The sequence below is a fragment of the Piliocolobus tephrosceles genome, unplaced genomic scaffold, assembly GCF_002776525.5.
Source record: "Piliocolobus tephrosceles isolate RC106 unplaced genomic scaffold, ASM277652v3 unscaffolded_20, whole genome shotgun sequence".
NCBI classification, from domain to species: Eukaryota; Metazoa; Chordata; class Mammalia; order Primates; family Cercopithecidae; genus Piliocolobus; species Piliocolobus tephrosceles.
Window position 1 is genome coordinate 2,323,516 of NW_022302087.1, and position 18,970 is coordinate 2,342,485.

An 18,970-nucleotide genomic window follows, 5' to 3' on the forward strand; every position below is an offset into this window, starting at 1 on the left:
CCTAAGGCCTCATTTTTATTTGCAGAAACGGAATAAAGGATGAATAGGATGTTACTTCTTAACAGCGAGAGAAGGAACATGTGGCATTCATCTACCACATTCTGATTTTTGCTAAAGAGGAATATGCTAATGTCACAAGAGTGGCAAAATTGACAAGATGTCAACAAGCACAAGTAAAGGTAATTCTTTCTTAAGGTAATCAAAGGTTTAGAAACTTGGAGAGCAGGGGACACTGCAGCACCTCTGGCCAGAGAAACAAGTTTCCCTGCTCTGCTAAATCCCCTGCAACGAGAGGCTACAACTTCTGCCTCCCAATAAGAATCTGACTGTCCCACTTCTTTATTCTTTTTCCCTAACCGGTATTCAGCGTTGAACTCTGCAGACCGCTTTGTCTATTGCTGGAACCTTGTCTTCTAAGGCCTGGTGAGGTTGAATAAATTAGGTCAGACTGATACTAACTTGGTAATTGATATCAAGTTAGTGACAGTAAGTGATATTGCCCTTAACAAGTTGATAGTAATGTCGGGTGCAGTGGTTCACGCCTGTAACCAGCACTTTGGGAGGCCGAGGCAGGCAGATCATGAGGTCAGGAGATCGAGACCATCCTGGCTAACATGGTGAAACCCCGTCTGTACTAAAAAATATTTTTTAAAAAATTAGCTGGGTGTGATGGTGGGCACCTGTGGTCCCAGCTACCCAGGAGGCTGAGGCAGGAGAATGGCGTGAACCCGGGAGGCAGAGGTTATAGTGAGCCGTGATGGCGCCACTGCACTCCAGCCTGGGGGACAGAGCGAGACTCTGTCTCAAAAAAAAAAAAACCAAAAAAACAAAACAATAACAACAATTTGATAGTAAGATTTAGAGAGCAGATGAAGCGTAAATAACCAAGGGATTGTTGGTCTTTTAAAAATAGGTTAATATTTATTTAAACTATCTGCATATGTCTTATCCATTTTCTAATTGATCTCCTTAAGTTAATTTTATTCTTTTGACTATATTTCTTCTGAACTTGTGAATATAGTAACCAATAATTGTATACAAATTTAATTTCTCATAGTTACAGATAAAATATCCTAAATTTTAATGGAGAGGAAATAATTTAATGCATATGTGAGAATTTTTCGTATTAGTCTTACAGGAAACTGACTTTTCTTTTATCTCTACAAATGTTCTGGGTGGTCTGGAGCAGATTCAGTACATGGAAAAATATTAGGTTGGTGCTGCTGGAACCTTGTCTTCTAAGGCCTGCTGAGGTTGAATAAATTAGGTCAGACTGACCTAATTTATTAAGTAATTACAGTCTTTCCATTACTTTTTTTTTTTTTGAGATGGAGTCTTGTTCTGTCCCCCAGGCTGGAGTGCAGTGGCGCGATCTCGGCTCACTGCAACCTCTGCTTTCCAGGTTTAAGTGATTCTCCTGCCTCAGCCTCCTGAGTAGCCAGGATTATAGATGCATGCCACCACACCTGGCTAAGTTTTGTATTTTTAGTAGAGATGGGTTTCACCATGTTGGTCAGGCTGGTCTCGAAATCCTGACCTCGTGATCCGTCCGCCTCAGCCTCCCAAAGTGCTGGGATTATAGTTGTGAGCCACCGTGCCTGGTCTTTCCCTTACTTTTAATGGCAAAGACCACAATTACTTTTACACCAACCTAATACCAGTGAATTTCATTCTGCCAACCCCACTTCACCCCAAATGACATCTTTTTAGTAGTCCTTATTACCTCTTCAAAAGAAGTTAAGTGAAAAATGAAATCAAGATATTTTGGGTTCATTAGTTCATCTGTGAATTAGGTCCACCTGTGAATAACATAAATCTCAAAACAACAATGGCTTAAATAAAACGGAAATTCATCTCTCACTTTAAAGAAGGCTGGAGATAGGTGGTCTAAGGCTGGGATGCTGTTCCACGTGTTAGGAATTTAGCTCTTTTTATCCTATTTCTCTGCCATCCTCAGCCCATGCATTCTATCTTGTGATCTAATATTGCTATTCAGACTTCAGCCACCACATCTTTATTCCAGCTACAGGTAATGAGGAGCCAAAGAAAGGCAACACAAGCTACAGGGGGAACATTGCTCCAGCAGCTGAGCATCTGGTATTAAAGCGAAAAACATGCCAAAGTTAAGCAAGAGAGACTTTATTCAAGACTATTGTAATAGAGGAGAGAGGTTGAACTCAACTCAGCCTCTGAGTTCAGGGTGAAACAAAGGGCTGGAGAGTTTTTAAGAGTGGGGTGGGGGTAATGGTAAGCCACCTGTGATTGCTAATTAGTCTTACCCACTATAAAAGAAAATTCTGACCTATCTCCATGACAGAAGGTAGGCTTTTGCCCTCCCACAGACTGGAGGATAAAGGCATTATCTTCCTTCAGAAATTACATTTCAAAGAGATGGTTTTCAGGTTTTTGAGAGAGACATTTCTGGGGGTAATCAAATAGGTTAAAAGCTTTTTGAGGATACATATACATTTGAAAGGAAGCCAAAAAAGAATTTGCAATAATGAGTTTTTTTTTTTTTTTAGTAAATACTTTAGGAAAACGCACAGGAAGAAATCTGTCTGAAGTTTAGTTAACCTGAGAAGAAGTTAATGCTGTCTTGATCACCAGTTAAAAGTAAAGATTCTGTACTTAGGAAAAATGGGAGAATGGAAAATGGAGAAAAACTGATTTGGCCCAGTTTGCTTAAGATTTTTCTCTCTCAATACTTTGTAGAAAGACTAAAAAGTAGAGTATTTAATTTAAAAATTAATTTTTCAAATGGTAGAATTTTTAGGTACCACTACTGCTTGTGTGGTTAAAAAAAATGAAAAAAGACAAAACAACAACAACAAAAAAATGATGTGGGAGACCCTTCCATTGTTCTAACAATTCATCCTGTAAAGTTAATTTGGGTTTGTAAAATAGAAGCATTGTTAACTGACCTCTACCTATGTGAGCCATTTTCCCTTCCTTCTATCAACATACTGAATCCTGAGCCAGCACAATAAACACCATGGCTAGTAGACTATTCTTATAACCTGCTGAGTCTCTCCCACTACCAAAACTGTGTTTCCAAGGAGTGCATGGCGTTGGTTCCTGCACTTGATTATTCTGGCTCTACTCGTAATTACGTAAGATAATTAATTGTTATGTGTCCTAATGAAATATGGGTGTGGAGGGAACTTTTCCTATGACAGTTAAGTTCACTGATTCCAAAGAATCAATAAACAGAATCACTAAAAACAAATTACTGACAATTTAGGTAAGGGTGAAATAACTCTTAAAGTCTTGGAAGAAAAGCCAAAAATCTTGAGAGATGCTGCAGTTAGATTTCATTAGAAATGTTTTTAATTTCTTATTTCACTTTAAAACTGGGACTGTAGACAGTGTTTTATGGACAATGATATTTATATAAGAAAAATGACATGGAACTTCAATCATAGACCTACTCAAGGCAAGGCGTTGGCCCTATATCAAAAGTTAATGAATAAATGTTTATACATTTTAAATTTAAATGTTTATGGTACTTTAAAAATTTATTCCGCACTTGACCCAATTTTTTCAGTTAATCTACCAACTACGTTCTTAATCAATGCAGATGGAAGAAATAAACCTACTTAATTCTCAAGTGTTATGATGGATACTGACATCTTGAAAGACTTGTCCACTACATCAGAGGTGGCCAAGAATGCTGTTGATTGAGGTTCTTTTTCCATTCTCTTCCATTTTGGTCTAAATAACGAATGTTTCCCTGATTCCAAATGAGATAACTTTCATCCCCTACAGACAAAATTAGATAAAACTGGGCACAGAATTATGTTTTAGCTTCAATATTGGGATTTATTTATTTTTTGTGAGTTAGTTTTGGGTTCTGTCTTTTATGGAGAGTGAATATGAGGTCACTGCAGGGAAAACCTCTTTTTTTAATATACAAAACTGAAAAAGAAAAGGTAAGTCATTTTAAAGCAAGTGGTATTAATAAAATACTTTCCTGTAAAAACACTTTAATATGAAAATATTGTGGTAGATGTAAGTCTTAGTGTTTATTGAAAGCAACAAACTGTCATTTAAGTGGATTTATTGTTGGATTTTTCCTAAATTAGAAGGGCAGTTAGTGTGTACAAACTGCCATAAATCGTCATTATTTTTAAGAATTGTTTTCAATTTGTTTTAGTTAGCCTCTTTTGATTTTAAATAACAGAAATGCAGGCACAGCACTTAGAGATTACTATTGTTAAATAGACAGGATGCAGGGATAAAATTAAGAAATAGGGTCCAAGAGCACTTAAACCCAACTCTAGAAATCAGCTGTTCTACAGAGCAAGTAAGCAAGTCTAAGTCTAGACTTAGACTACCTATATTCAAATCCTGAGTCTGCAGTTTATTTGTGTGACATCAGGCAAGTTACTTTTTATCAGTCTTGGTTTCTTCATCTTTAAGATTCGGACTTAATAGCATCTATCTTTTAGGGTGTTATGTGATTAAATTAAGAATGCAGGTAAGCACTTACCACAGTGTCTTATGCTTAGCAAGTTCTCAATAAATATGACTCGTCATTGTCATGATTGTTATATGATTAGTCTGATGAGTTACGGAGTTTTGAACTCCAGTCTCTGCCATCTTACTGTTAGTTTCTTCCCCTTGTACTTGTACTTGCTTTTCAAAGCCCCAATTCTATCTATTGTTTTTTTCTGTTGTTGTTCTGATCAGTATCCGGTCTCTTGTATCTAGATTGGTTCAAAGATGAATCTACTGTCTTCTTCCTATAATGTATTCCAACTAATATATGAAGGAATAACAGGACTAGAATATCATTTTGCAAGCTCCTAATGAAACAAATGATCTTGCCAGGTGTCAGACAACTATGGCCTCTAGGCTACATCTGGCCTGCTTGTTTTTGTAAATAAAGTTTCACTGAAACTCAAAAAAAGAAAGGAGAATCTACTGTCTTGATTCAGGTACCCACACTTGATGCAGTCAGCCACGACTTCCTAGGTAGTAGAAGCTATGAGTGGGTGCAGAAGAGCCCTTCAGAAGAGGTTAAAGAATTGCAAACAGCATTTAGAAGTGTACCTCTGTTGAATTTATATTCTGTCTTGTTCCTTTCTGTCAATGCTCTGTTTTTCTGTGTTAACATAAATTGTCTGTTCTGTTAATCAAATGACAAAACCTCAGAGAAAGATTTAAAGCACATGTCTAAACTAATCACCCTCCCTTTACTCTGAAAAGACTAAAAGGCAGAAATGAAATCCACAGGCAGACAGCCCGGGCGGCACCCTGGGCCCAGTTAAAGATCGACCCCTGACCTAACCGGTTATGTTATCTATAGATTCCAGACATTGTATGGACAAGCGTTGTGAAAGTCCCTATCCTGTTCTGTTCTGTTCTGATTACTGGTGCTTGCAGCCCCCAGTCATGTACCCCCTGCTTGCTCAATCGAAACCACCCCCCTCCCACCCATGGTTAAGCAAGCAGTTTGTCCAAAAAAAAAAAAAAAAAAAAAACCCTAGACGTTTGTAGTTTAAAAAAGGGCGGGAGCCAATCAGAAACTGCCGAATGTTCAAACTTCAAAATGTCAACCAATCCCAATCTTGTAACTGCAAAAATGCTCTAATCTTCTGTAACCTGTTTGTGCCTTACTATAAAAAGTAGGCTTGAGCTGTGCTCGGGACCTCTCTCTTGCCCTCCTGACTACGCCTGTATGGAGAGAGGTCCGGGTTCGAACCTGCAATAAAGTGATCCCGGCCGCTTGGCTTTGACTTCGGTTTCTGGTGGTCGTCTTTGAGGGGGGGTCTCGGAACTCAGGGCACAACAACTCTGCCAGAAATAAGCCATTTAATACCAAAAGGAAATGAGTTATCCCTCCTATTCTGGAGATTTGAGTTCAACTTATTGGAACTTTTAAAACATTGTCAGTGAAAATCTCAAGACTTGAAATTCATCTGTTTTCTAGTCATGATTTTTCTTTTTCTTTTCCTCTGTACACATTTTTTTTTTTTTTGCAGTTGAAATGTTAAGGCTTATAATGATACAGGCTGAGGATCCATAATCTGAAAATCCAAAATCCAAAATATTCCAAAATGGAAAACTTGTTCGGTGCCATGACTCCACAAGTGGAAAATTCCATACCTGACATTATGTGACGAATGCACAAGACTATTTACAAATATTACATAAAATGCCCCTCAAGCTATGTGTATATAAATGTAAATGAATTTTCTGTTTAGGCTTAAGTTCCATTCCTAAGATACCTCACTACATATGAATAAATATTCCAAAATCTAAAAATCAGAAACACCTCTGGTTCCAAATACAGGATATTCATCCTGTATTCCTTCTGGAACATAAGCCCTGAAAACTGCCAAAGGCAAAGTATATATAGTCTGCAATAATTACATGATGCTCAGTAATTCATCGCTTACTCACATTTCAAATAGTCCTGCTTAGCTTATGGAATTATACTAAATTACACTAAAAATATACTATAGAATTACAGTAAAGTGGTAAGAATGCTTTGGCTTTCTGCCTCTGGCGAAGAGAGAATAACATCCTAGATGTACCTCCTACCTGAACATACTCTGCCAGCGGAAACAACTAAAATCCAGACAAAGGAGATGAAAGTGTTACTTGACACACTGTTTCAGGCAATGAAGGACAAGAGTCAAGAGTCCCTGAAAGATGGGAAACAAATGAGGTAATCACCCTTTCTTATTTCCTGGAGAAAAGTTTCAGGGCTTGGAGCAGGTAGATTCCTCTAGTTAAAAGTCCATTGATCTCTTGAATTGAGGAGATGGAGTTCCAGGTCAAGAGAAGTCAAAAAGGCAGAGTACTGGAGAGAAGGGAGCTGCATGTAGAGAAAATTGTGGAGATATGTGAAAAGTTGCCCTTAAGTATTCGGTTAAGTAGTGGTCAGTGCACGCAAGTGACAAAACTACCTGAACTTGGGGAAAAAACCCACCTGAAGTGAATAAAGAAAACAGTGCGTATGACTCACACATGGCTGGGAATAGTGTCGGTTTTCAACAGCCGAAGTGGAAAACCTCATAATTCATGAACAGTGGTACTAAGTACTAACGAGGATCTTTCCTCAGTAATAAACTAAATTTAACTTAGTCTAAAAGCTGCTCTGGCTTAATCTAACAAAATTTAAAAGCAAGATTCTAAATGATCAAATTGTGTCCAAGTAACTTGATAGTTTTCAGTCAGCTATGTAACTGAAAACAAACTACCAAGTTAGTTTTCAGTTACATAGCTCAAAAACATTTATAAGAATGCAAAAATATGCATCACCAAATAAAGGAAAACGTACAGTATTTTCTGTCCAATCAAAAATCATCAGGCATTTAAAGAGGCAGAAAATTGTAACCCACAATGAGAAAAATAAATCACTTGAAACTCACTCAGAATGACAGATAATAAAATTAGCAGATTTTAAAAAGCATTAAAACAGTTGTGACAGCTGTATCCATAGGTTGAAGATGTTAGATGAGAGACTAAGTATGTTAGACAGAGACATGAAAGATGGGGGACAAAAGACCTAAACTAATTTTATAGAAATAAAAACTAAGTTATCTGAGATTAAAAAGTCCTGTCTAGGATTATGGCAGATTAGATCATTTAGAAGAAAAGATTCATAAACTTGAAGATGTAGCAAGAAAAACTATCCAAAATAAAATACAAAAAAGAATGAAATAAAATAAACAGATAAGTAAAATGTGGGACCATTTGCAAATAATTGAAAAACTTGAAAATGAGGAGGGTCACAGAAAAAAAAATACTGGTCATTTCCCCCCCAAATTTGATGAAATCTATAAATACATATATCTAAGAAGCTCAACAAATTCCAAACACAAGACACTTGAAAAATAACCATGTCTTGGCACATATTAATCAAATTAGAACCAGTAATAAGGAAAATCTTAACAATCAGAAAAATAATGTAAATCATACGTAAGGACAGAGACAAGTATTCTAGTAGATGTTTCATCAGAAACAAAGTGAAAAGACAGTGAAGCAGTATTTTTTAATTACTGAAAGAAACATTGTCATCTCAACCTTGCTTTTTAAAAAGTCATTAAAATTATTTAAATAAACTCTGATTTGGTTATCGGTGGGGTGCTAAGCAGACATTAAAATTATGATATATAAGTGTATTTATATATAGTTAAATACAACAGTGAAAATAAATCCACAATATATTGTTGAGTGAAAAGACAGTTTAAGTAATGTGTACAAAAGAAACCACATTTTTCGTTAAAACAAAAAGAGAAACACCTGATATACATACATAAGCATGCCCAGAAAAATATTTAGAAGGATATATAGAAAGTTTCTCCAAGTGATTATCTCTGGCTAGTAGAATTCCTAAACTCTTTTTGATATTTGTTTGTTGTTGTAAGGAGCAGGCATTAATTTGACAATTTTTGAAACGGTAAAGCTATCTTTGGGAAAAATACTTTGTAAGAAAATTATATTACTTCTCAGTAATGCATTTTAATATTTCCTATATCTTTCAATTAGAAATTTATTTCAATTATGGGCTATTGCCCATTGGTGAGAAAGGAGAATTAAAAACAAAACTCATGGGCTTTTATTTTTCTTCTAACTTGTTCCAGAATACATTCATGTTTAAATTTTTAAAAAATTTCCCTAAGTATTAGGTATTATGAATTTGTAATTTTGTTATCAGGCTCAATTTTCAAGTTGGATTTTATTAAGTTTTAGTATATATGCTGCCGAGGTGAGCACATTAATTTTTTACATTTTAGTAGTAAAGCATTTTTTAAGTTATTTGAAATACTGATTTTCGCAGCATTACATTTGGCATGCATAAGTGTAAGCTCTGAATAAGAGGTAAGCCACCATCCCATCAACAAATGATCAGGTCATCACCCTGCCGCCAAGTCCTTCTGTGTCCTCTGAGGATCTTGTTTTCATAGCAACCATCTTCAATAGGAGCCAAATCATTGAGCTAGATCATGGCCCAGCTAGTTTATAGGTTCTCTCTTAGCACGGAGCAGTCCAAACAGTCTGATGGGATCATCGTGAATGTTTTCCTCTACTGCCTGATTTTCTTGGGAGAAACTGTCTACTAAGGTGGTCTTAGAAACTCTGGCATCTATTGCATGTAGTTGTTCATGTCCATCCTTGTCTGAGAAATGAGAATTCTGTTTCCTGGGCTTTCTGCGCTTCCCCTTAATGCTGTGATCGAGTGAGGCGTAGCACATCTGTGTTTCATTGGTTGCCTAAAAGAAAGGGATGTTAATTTTTCATTGTTAGCCTGTTCTTTAGCTTGACTTCTGGAAATTTCTATGGTGAATGAAAACCAAGTAACTTGTTTTCTAGGCCTCACCTACCTTGTTTTGCCAAATTTGTCAGTACAAAAAACAAAAACAAAAACAAATAGAACAGAAAACTATAGTCAGTCAACATATTGAGTTGAAAAAGTGCTTAGATGAAACTTTTTCCTAGATTTTTATTTCTTTCTTATACTCTAACTGTACATGAACATTTTAGGTTGATTCTTACCTGCCTCTACCTCCACCTCCACCTAAGGTAGTTCTGGCTCTGTGTTGCTCTTACCAAGTAACAATAGTCCAGTTTATTAAAGTAGGAATAAGCATGATAGGAAGGAGTTTACCAAATCACAAGGTCTACTTTACATGTACCTAACAATTGGTCATTTAATGATACATAAAAGTCCCCAATTTTTCTACATTTTTAAGATTCAGAAGTATAAAGATAACAATATTCACTTACATGACGGATATCTGGCAAATAACTAAATTTCTTATCTTTCCCTATTATTTTCTTATCTGGCTTCCCCAGCTCCCTTTTGAACTCATTTGGGTTGGTCTTGGAGATATCCATTCACATCTAAGAGGGCCCAATGGGCTTCTCTGAACTAGACCTGGGTGAATACTAAAGAAAGACAGGAAACTAGGCTATCTAGGGGAAGCAACATGCTAAAGGCAAGACCTTGAATTTAGCATTGGAAAGACTACAACTGAATCCCAGCTCTGCCATACACTGATCATGGGATCTTGGTCAGGTTTTTAAAACTATTCTGAGCCTCAATTTTCTTGCCTAGAAAATGCAAATCATCATAGTGTGGTTATGGTTAGTACATAGAGATAATGTATATGGAAGCTATAACTACTGTCCAAAAGTAAGGTAGCATTGTAATTATGAAAACTTGTAGGCTAAAACTTTAAGACAGCCATTGAACAAAACACAGATTTATGTATTAAGTATTACTCTTTAAGACTAGGCCAAAATTGTATTGATTTGCAGGGATAAAGTGAAGAAATAACATTTGGATTAACAACATTTCTATTGCATAAGTAAATATCTCCCCACTGGCACTTGTTTTCATGCTAAGAGTGAAACGTTTTATATTCTTTGCCAGATAGAAAAAATGGTTCTGTTTATACCCCCTGCTTTGTGTGTGTGTGTGTGTGTGTGTGTGTGTGCATGTTTTTTGAGATGGAGTTTCGCTCTTGTTGCCCAGGCTGGAGTGTAGTGGCTCACTGCAACTTCTGCCTCTCAGGTTCAAGCAATTCTCCTGCCTCAGCCTCCCAAGTAGCTGGGATTACAGGCGCCCACGACCACACCTGGCTAATTTCTGTATTTTTAGTAGAGACTGAATTTCGCCATGTTGGTCAGGCTGGTCTCAAACGCTTGACCTAGGGTGATCTGCCCTCCTTGGCCTCCTAAAGTGCTGGGATTACAGGCGTGAGTCACTGCGCCGGGCCGTGTGATTTTTTTGTTGTCGTTTTTTTGTCTAGCTTTTTATTCTTAAAATCCTCATTTCTGGAAAAATTGTAATAGCTGCCTAACTGGAACCATACTCTATTTTCTTCCCACTGCCATATACTGTCGTCAAGTTATTTCTAATTTAATCTCAACCTGTTTTCTTTATTTGTAAGTGAAAGCATTCCAAATAATGCATGTGTGGTCAACACTTGGTCAACTTTATCAAGAGCTACAGAGTTAAAGAATGTGAGTCCTAAGAAAGGAAAACAAATTGTATGTTTAATAGTCACTGGAGACTTCCACATTGCGGTGTTAGTTAAGTGCATGGGTGGAAAACACATAGCCAGGGTAAATGAATGTGTATCTATCAAAAGAAATCAAAACAATAGAGGAAGAAGCTAAGAATCAGTTTAAAAATTAGAAGGAAAAACAGTTCAAGTAAGGTTTTTTTTTTAATATTGGAGGGATTTTCACATATTGGTAAGCAAACAGTAATAATTCATTTAAAAAATGGAAACTGGAGAAAAATTAAATAATTGAAAGTACAAGATCCTGAAATAATTAGGAGAAAGGGTCAAGATCATGAATAAGAGCATTGGCTTTGGAAAGGAGAGAGGATGCCTCTGGAGGAGGAAAAGATTGATTAGAGATTTGGACATGAAGAGAAGAGGAGCAAGCTCACACTTGTGTTTTTCAAATGCTTTAGGATTTGGGAACTCTTGTGAACTAACTTTATTACTAGGCTTTCTGATGAACTCTTCCTAGTTAATAGAAGACTGAGATACTAAAATTACAATTTCTGAACTGTACACATCATTTTCAAAGACCAAGGAGCCTATTTCCTTTTTTTTCCAATGAAGAAACACTTTGTCTATCAAGCTTTATGCATAATATCCTAGATTTTGACCAAAGTAACAAAGTAAGTATTGTAGTAGCAAACTGGATAGTGTTTTTTTATGATAATAATCAGTGTAGTGAAATGAAATTGAGCAAATACAAAGAGATTACCTCTAATTTGTGAAACTAAATTTATGAGAATAGTATAATAGAAAAGAGTAATTTTCTTGGAAATACCTTTAAATACATAATTTATAAAAGATCAGCCTTTAAAGACATGTTAAGGCTTTGCATAATTTTCACTTGAGTGAAAGCCAGATGCAGCTCAGATAAAGCTACCCTGTACAATTCACGTGTATTAAATAGTAACTTCTATTCAGAATTCTCAGTACTTTTGTAACTAAAGTGCTGTGAATCTCTACACTTCAGATAATATAGTGTATTTTAACTTATTTGAGAAGTTTTCTTTTTATTTTCATGGATTTAGCAAATCATATTATATCATGCAGGTTTTCCATATGTTTATCTAAACTATATTTTATAATTAACTAAACATTAGATGACAGATTTGGTGACTATATTTTTCCCAAACCCTACTACATCTTGCTTTCTTAGTTAAAAAATATTTGGCTGGGTGCAGTGGCTCACGCCGGTAATCCCAGCACTTTGGGAGGCCGAGGCAGGTGGATCACTGGGGTCAGGAGTTTGCGACCAGCCTGACCAACATGGTGAAACGCTGTCTCTACTAAAAATACAAAAATTAGCTGGGCATGGTGGCAGGCACCTGTAATCCCAGCTACTTGGGAGGCTGAGGCAGGAGAATCTCTTGAACCTGGGAGGCAGAGTTGCAGTGAGCTGAGACTGTGCCATTACACTCCAGCCTGGGCAACAAAGAGCAAAACTCTGTCTCAAAAAAAAAAAAAAAAAAAAAAAAAAAGTTTAAAAATCTGATTTATTAGGGGATTTATCTGAAGAAAAAGAGCAAACTTCTACTTCACTGGGAAATTTTCAAGATGTGAGTCATTTTAGGGAAGAGAATGTTCTGTAAGGTAGGATAAGTTTGGATTCTGTCTACTTACTTAGTACCTAAGTGTTCTAGGGCAAGTTTTCATCCTTTGTGAGCATTTGTAAAATGGGAATGATAATGCTGCCTCCCTCATAGAAATCTAAGGAGATAATGCACATAAAGCACATAACACAAGACCAACACATAAGCATTGCTTAGGAAATGCTGGTTCTATTGCTATGTCTAGGCAGTAACAAGACAGGATCTGAGAGGAGAAGAAAGACTATTTTAATTGAAATGTGTAGCATTTCAAGAGCATGTAGGCTAAAAATTTCTAATGGCTTTTAATAAAGTTAGAACTAAAACTGAAGAGGTTGAACAAATTGTGGTAGGAAAAAGAGAAACTAGCCATTTCTTCCTGCATTTTTATGTTTCTCTTTACGTTTTTGTCCTGCCTACAACCACATAAACTGTGTTTTGTATTTTGTAATCTCTTGCCGTAAGACCACAGCCATAGGACTTGCATTAAAATCGAAAGTCATTTGCCTTTTAAAATAGGGATATGATGTTTTGTGTCTAGCTAATTTATCTTATAACTAAAGGTCTCCCTCTCCCTACCCCAGCTCTGTCTTTTGAATTCCTGACATTTGGGTCTTGTGAGCATTATCCATGTGTCAACTTCTGTATTATATGATCTCTGTGATACACACAAAATTTTCAATCAGAAAGAAAAAGCTTAATAGATTACTTAGGAATAATTCCATTATTCCCTTAAAATCTATTGCCTTTGTGATTGTGTACAATTTTGACTCTTGGAATATGGTTTGAGTTCTGTTTACATTACTCCGAGTTAGAGTCAGGTCCCAGAACTTGATACCCAATTGATTGCAAAATTTCTAACAGGCTATTTCAGATGTGTATCATCATGTACTACTCTTATGCTCTTGAAATGTGCAAATATGGAAACAGAAAACAAAACTCACCTGTGCAGATGGGGTGGCTTCGTGCCTCTCATTTACAGATTTCTCTGGTCGGCCTTTCATTTGTTCATAGCAATTTTCATCCATTGGTTCTTGGGAATTAAAAAGATTGTGATTCATGATAGAAAATTTAAAAATACTAGTATGAATAAAAATACATGATCTAAACAACATTTGACTGTAAATATAAACTGCCCAAGAATTACTTAACTAGTGTTTTTGGTGAAGATACAAAGAAGTAAGGAAGCCCAAACTGTTACCTGCAGATTAAACAGTGAAGTCTCTTGAGCTACAGGGTTAGTAAGATAAAAATAAATCCTTGGCATAAGAACTAGATCATATGAATTTTCTTGTACCATTGCAGGACTTGACAGTCTTAAACTACCATTTAAATGTTATAGAGATCTCACAAGTTAAAGGATTGCCTGTACTCTCTATTTAAGATAGACTGCAAATGGTGCATAGTGCCACAAAGCACAGTGCACATACATCAGTGATTACAATTTTGAAATTTGTTCCTTGAGTAAGGAGTTTTACTCAGGGACGTTTCAAGTCCAACATCCTAATTTTGAAAAAGAAGGTTTATATTATGACTTTTGTCCCATCAATCAGTGACAGGACATCTCAGTCAGACTGCCTAAGGGTCTGGGACTGCACAATGCTTGTCCTTAGTATTTGGGGCTTTTGTACAGTGTTCAGCAGCCAGCAGATCTGTACTCATTTCATCCTGCAGGGACATGCCTTTTGAATCATCCATACCTTTCTTCCCCCAGATATGTCCATTTAAAAGGAAGAAGAAAGTGGTGAAGTAGTGACTCATTGGATGACCAGTCACCTGGCAGAAATTGGATTGTACCAGTTTGACCCTCAGAGAGAAAAAGATATATTTACTATAACAAAAGCAACTTAATAATCATTGAGCTCTTTCTGAAAAGCAACACAGAGAAAGGGTATGTAGAGTGGTGTTTCTCAAATCATGGTCCATGGAAAATCTGCATCAGAATCACCTGGGATGTTAAGTAACAGATCTCTAAGCCTTAGCCTGGACCTACTAAATCAGAATGTGTGCAAGTGGCACCTGGGCTCACTTAAGTATGGAAGTAACAAGTATGATGGGTTTAGAGTCATCAGAATACATAAGAATTCGAGTAGTCAAATATTACAGGTGGCCAACATGATTCTCCAAAGTGAAATGGGGACAAATTATTTTTAATAATGTATTTCCATAAAATAATTCTCGATTCCTTAGAGCACTAGAGGACACTTTACAATGAAAGGAAAGATAAAAATAAATTCTTGAATCATACAAAAGAGAATTCCCACATTTCTAACTTTAGGATGATTCCATAGTGCTTTAACATATAGATTTTTAGATAAATTTTGTACATTACTGGATGTCTCTGTGTTCAAAACTTGGAGTTCAATAGGATTTAACCCCTAAGTCTCCTCTGATGAATTGAATGAGTACTTGCAGGGAAAGGCTAGTAGCTTCTATCATCAGAACTCTAGGATCAGACCAAGGTTATCTGTTTTGAGAAATGTAGGGATGTTTTATTTTTAGGTGTCCGGGATGATACAAGTGATAAGGGATGCTGGGAATTCAAGAGCACTTATTACATATGAACAAAATAAATATATAAATCACTCAGCAACAATTTGGTTATTCTTTCTCCCACCTGCCATCAATCCGGCCCTACATTCTCTATTTAAAATATGAGAAACCAAGGAAACTGTTCATTGTTCCATGCTATTCACTATACATTTGCTTTTGTATACTGAGCACAAAGCACTGTTTCTGTGGACAACTTTCTGTCCTAGAAATAGCTTTATTTCATAGAATTCAGTGTATGTTGAAATTCATGGTAATAGAGTCTTCCTGTATTCTCATTACTACTAGAGTGAAATGAAGAGAATGTAGAAAAACAGGATGTTGATTTAGAGTGGCTATTGTAATACAGCTTACAATATGCAGCGTTGGAAATATAGCCTAATTAATATACTAAAAGTACTTGAATTGATGGTTACCACTGGGATAGCTAAGTGTGATTGTGATTTTTTTTAAGTGCCACTTAAATTATTTTGTGAAACCAAGTGTGATTTACTTGATTTATTTATAAATTTAATTTATGGAAAACTTACCTGAAATCATATCATCTAAGTTACCATAAATTGGTGCATCTTCAATATAATACTCATCATCCCTATAACAAGGAAAAATAATTTACCTTATTAGATTCCACTTTTCACGTAATTCATAACTGATTTCTCAGCTAAATTCAGTATTAAGTGAACTATTGCCTATTCTTGGTTACCCCCAGCCAACCACAGTAGGTGTGTTCCTGTGCAAGTGAGTGAACACATGCCTGCATGTATGTATGTGTATGTGTGTTTCGTGTAAATTTAAAAAGTTGGTTTTTGGACCTTCTTACAGGGAATAATGATAGCAAATACTTATTCAATAGTAACTGTATATTAGGTGCTACATCGAGTATATTTCATATGTTTGTTCATTTAATCCTCTCAATTCCAACATAGGTACTATATCATCCCCCTTAGGTAGATAAGAAATCTGAGGCACAGAGAGGTTATATCACTTGTTCAAGATTACAAGACTAATAAGTAGCAGAGCTGGAATTAGAACCCAGGTAATCCATGCTCTTTACTGTACAATGTACTGCCTCTTTACTCACCCAGAATATCAGTCCAAACAGTCTCTTAAAACCGTGTTTTCTGAGTATTACAGACTGAGGTTAGCAGATGCAATAAAATGATTGATCACCTATTATGTCCAGATGCTGAGTTAGGTGTTTTACATACATTATATCAAAAACTCACAAAGAAAATTCTCCAAAAGTAGTAGTATTCTTCCCTGCTTTACACAGGAGAATCCTGAGATTCACATAAATTAATTTATTTTCCCTAGGCTTATCTCAACTGTCAGCAATAACTACCAATTATGAAACTTTTCTCTATGCAAGTGCTCATTCAACCCTCAGGACAATAATATGAGATGCATATTTTTATCCCTGTTGTGCATATAAGGTATTTGCAACTCATAGAGGTTAATGACATTGTCCACAGATACACAGTAACCGGAAGTGCTAGGATTGTACAGCAAGTTTAGTCATAAAGCCCTGTGCTCAGTCCACATCATGAGGAAGTTATTCAGAGGGTGATACAATTCAAAGGCTTTAGGGAAACAGTCTAGATAATGTACAGGGACCACAGTTTTATGTCTCCCCCACTCCCAAGTCAAGAGAACTGACAAGAATACACAGCTATTTGCTCTTGCTAGCTGATTAAATTTCCTTCCAGCGTCAAGTGAGTAATGCTATTAGAATTACAGTATACATCCTACCATTGTCACCAGACTGTCATTCTACCAATGTCATCCTACCATTGATGATGGCCCTAGTGACCAGATTTCACAATGGCAGTCTGGGAACTGAGGAACTTATCAGGTGGTGAGAGTGGCATGTCATAAAATAGTACCAACTGCTTTAACTTTGAGATTACATGTCACTGAGAGCTGGAGGGAATTTCATCAAAAGAAAAAAAAAGGACTCTTAACTCAAGGCATAACACCTGTATTACTCCCCATGCTACTGAAAAAAAGATAGAGTATATGTAAATAGTAAGTAGGTATTAAAAAAATAACAGTTCAAATGATACCTGTATGAAATGGCTTGAAAAGCTCAGACATGGGCATACACGTCACTCATCTGATAACAAAGGAACTCATCTGTAACCTTTTCTCCATCCAGTAATTCAATACAGCTCAATATTTGGATATCAGGGAGTCCCTGCTCATGAGTTTTCTCCATGCCAAGAATATAGTAGCAAAAGGTGAAGAATTTTTAATAAGACGATCCATCCATTTTCCTAGCCCACATAGATAGCAGATACAACTTGCAAATGATAAATCATGTCCAAAAAATGAATATTGTTTTATTCCCTATGAATGAAAATAAGATATGATTTATAATGCAGTGTCTTGTGTCTACAGGCCCATCTCAAATGATTAATCATCTCAAATAAACTATTATTCAGGAGCAACTGCCTAACAAACAAATTTAAAAATATATTCTTGGCAATGCCAAATAGCTCCAGCCTGTTGTAAATGTGTAATAAACCTCAGGAGCAAATGTTTGGCAGTGTTTTATGTGGATGATTAATTACTTTTAAAAATAAATTAATAATTGAACTCATATCTGAGAGGCTAGTGTGCCTCTGAGTTTTCAGCCAGATCAGACTCTCCATTGTTCTGAACATGTCTGAAATAATCCTGTAACCAATAAGTACATTTACTGACACTCCAAAATTAAGAAAAGTATATTAATTGTATCTATTACTATGGTCCAGACTTTGTGCTTTCATTTATATTTTTTCTAGTTCCTATTTTTTACATTTTATATTTATATTTATTATTTATTAGGTCTTTCATAAAATTCCTCAAGTAGTTTGTGATCCAAGTCCATTTAAATAACTAAATTCAAATTTTAAAAAAATCTGGCGTGAACCAAGGAGGCAGAGATTGCAGTGAGCCGACACTGTGCCACTGCACTCCAATCTGGGAGTCAGAGCGAGACTCTGTCTCAAAAAAAAAAAAAAAAAAAAAATCACTACTTTTACCTGATCACCTTGGACTTAAATTCTCTAAGTTTAGATTGTCTTACTTAAAAAATGAGAATATTAAACTAGTTGATTTCTATTGTTCTTTTCAGCTCCCAAGTTCTAGAATACAAATGCAGGATTCCAACATCCAAATAAAATTGAAAGACTTTTTTACAAAATTAAATAAATCTATTTTAAGGGTCTGAGAAGTTGCCAGATATGGGAAAGGACAAGCTTCAGGATATATCAGAAGTTGGTTTTGGTAATTGCTAACCTGATTTGCTTCATAGTTGTTACTCTGAGTAGGCAAAGATGTAAGCTTGGGCTCCGAAAGCATGTAAATGTTTAAAGCCATGAGAGAGGATGACATAATTTATGGAATGAGGCCCTGGGCACTCTGACGTTCAAGATTCAGAAACCAGCAAAGGAGAAGGGGCTGCTGGTAAGAGAAGAGGAAAACCAAAGAGGGAGGTGGCTCAGAGCCCAGAGAATCAGGTGTTTCAAGTAGAGAGTGTCAGGATGTCAAATGCTGCAGAGGGACTCAGCAAGCTGAAACCGAGATTTGATCATGGTAACCTTGACAAGAGCAGAGGCGGTGTATTAGTGAGGACTTATGGAATACAGTGGGTTCAAAAAAGAAGAGGAAAAGAGGAAGAAAAGCCAGCAAATATGGAGAGAATATAGAGGGAACTTTCAAGTTTTCTTGTAAAAGAAAAAAGAGCAATGAAGAGGTAGTTGTAAGACAATCTAGTTTTTTTTTTTCTGTTTTTTGTTTGTTCATTTTTTTTTTTTTTTTTTT

General features: G+C 36.1%; 1 protein-coding gene across 1 annotated transcript in view; it reads right to left on the reverse strand.

The window, feature by feature from the left end:
* Positions 1 to 5,966: 5,966 nt before the first annotated feature.
* LOC111543029 (T-cell receptor-associated transmembrane adapter 1) overlaps positions 5,967 to 18,970 on the reverse strand; it is a 33,812-nt gene continuing 20,808 nt past the window's right edge. Inside the window, exons 4-6 of the mRNA XM_023212775.1 lie at positions 15,697 to 15,758; positions 13,561 to 13,649; positions 5,967 to 9,224 (exon numbers count right to left, since the gene is read on the reverse strand). Of these exons, the coding sequence (XP_023068543.1) occupies positions 8,967 to 9,224; positions 13,561 to 13,649; positions 15,697 to 15,758 (409 nt within the window). The 3' untranslated portion in view covers positions 5,967 to 8,966. The remainder of the gene's footprint in view (positions 9,225 to 13,560; positions 13,650 to 15,696; positions 15,759 to 18,970) is intronic.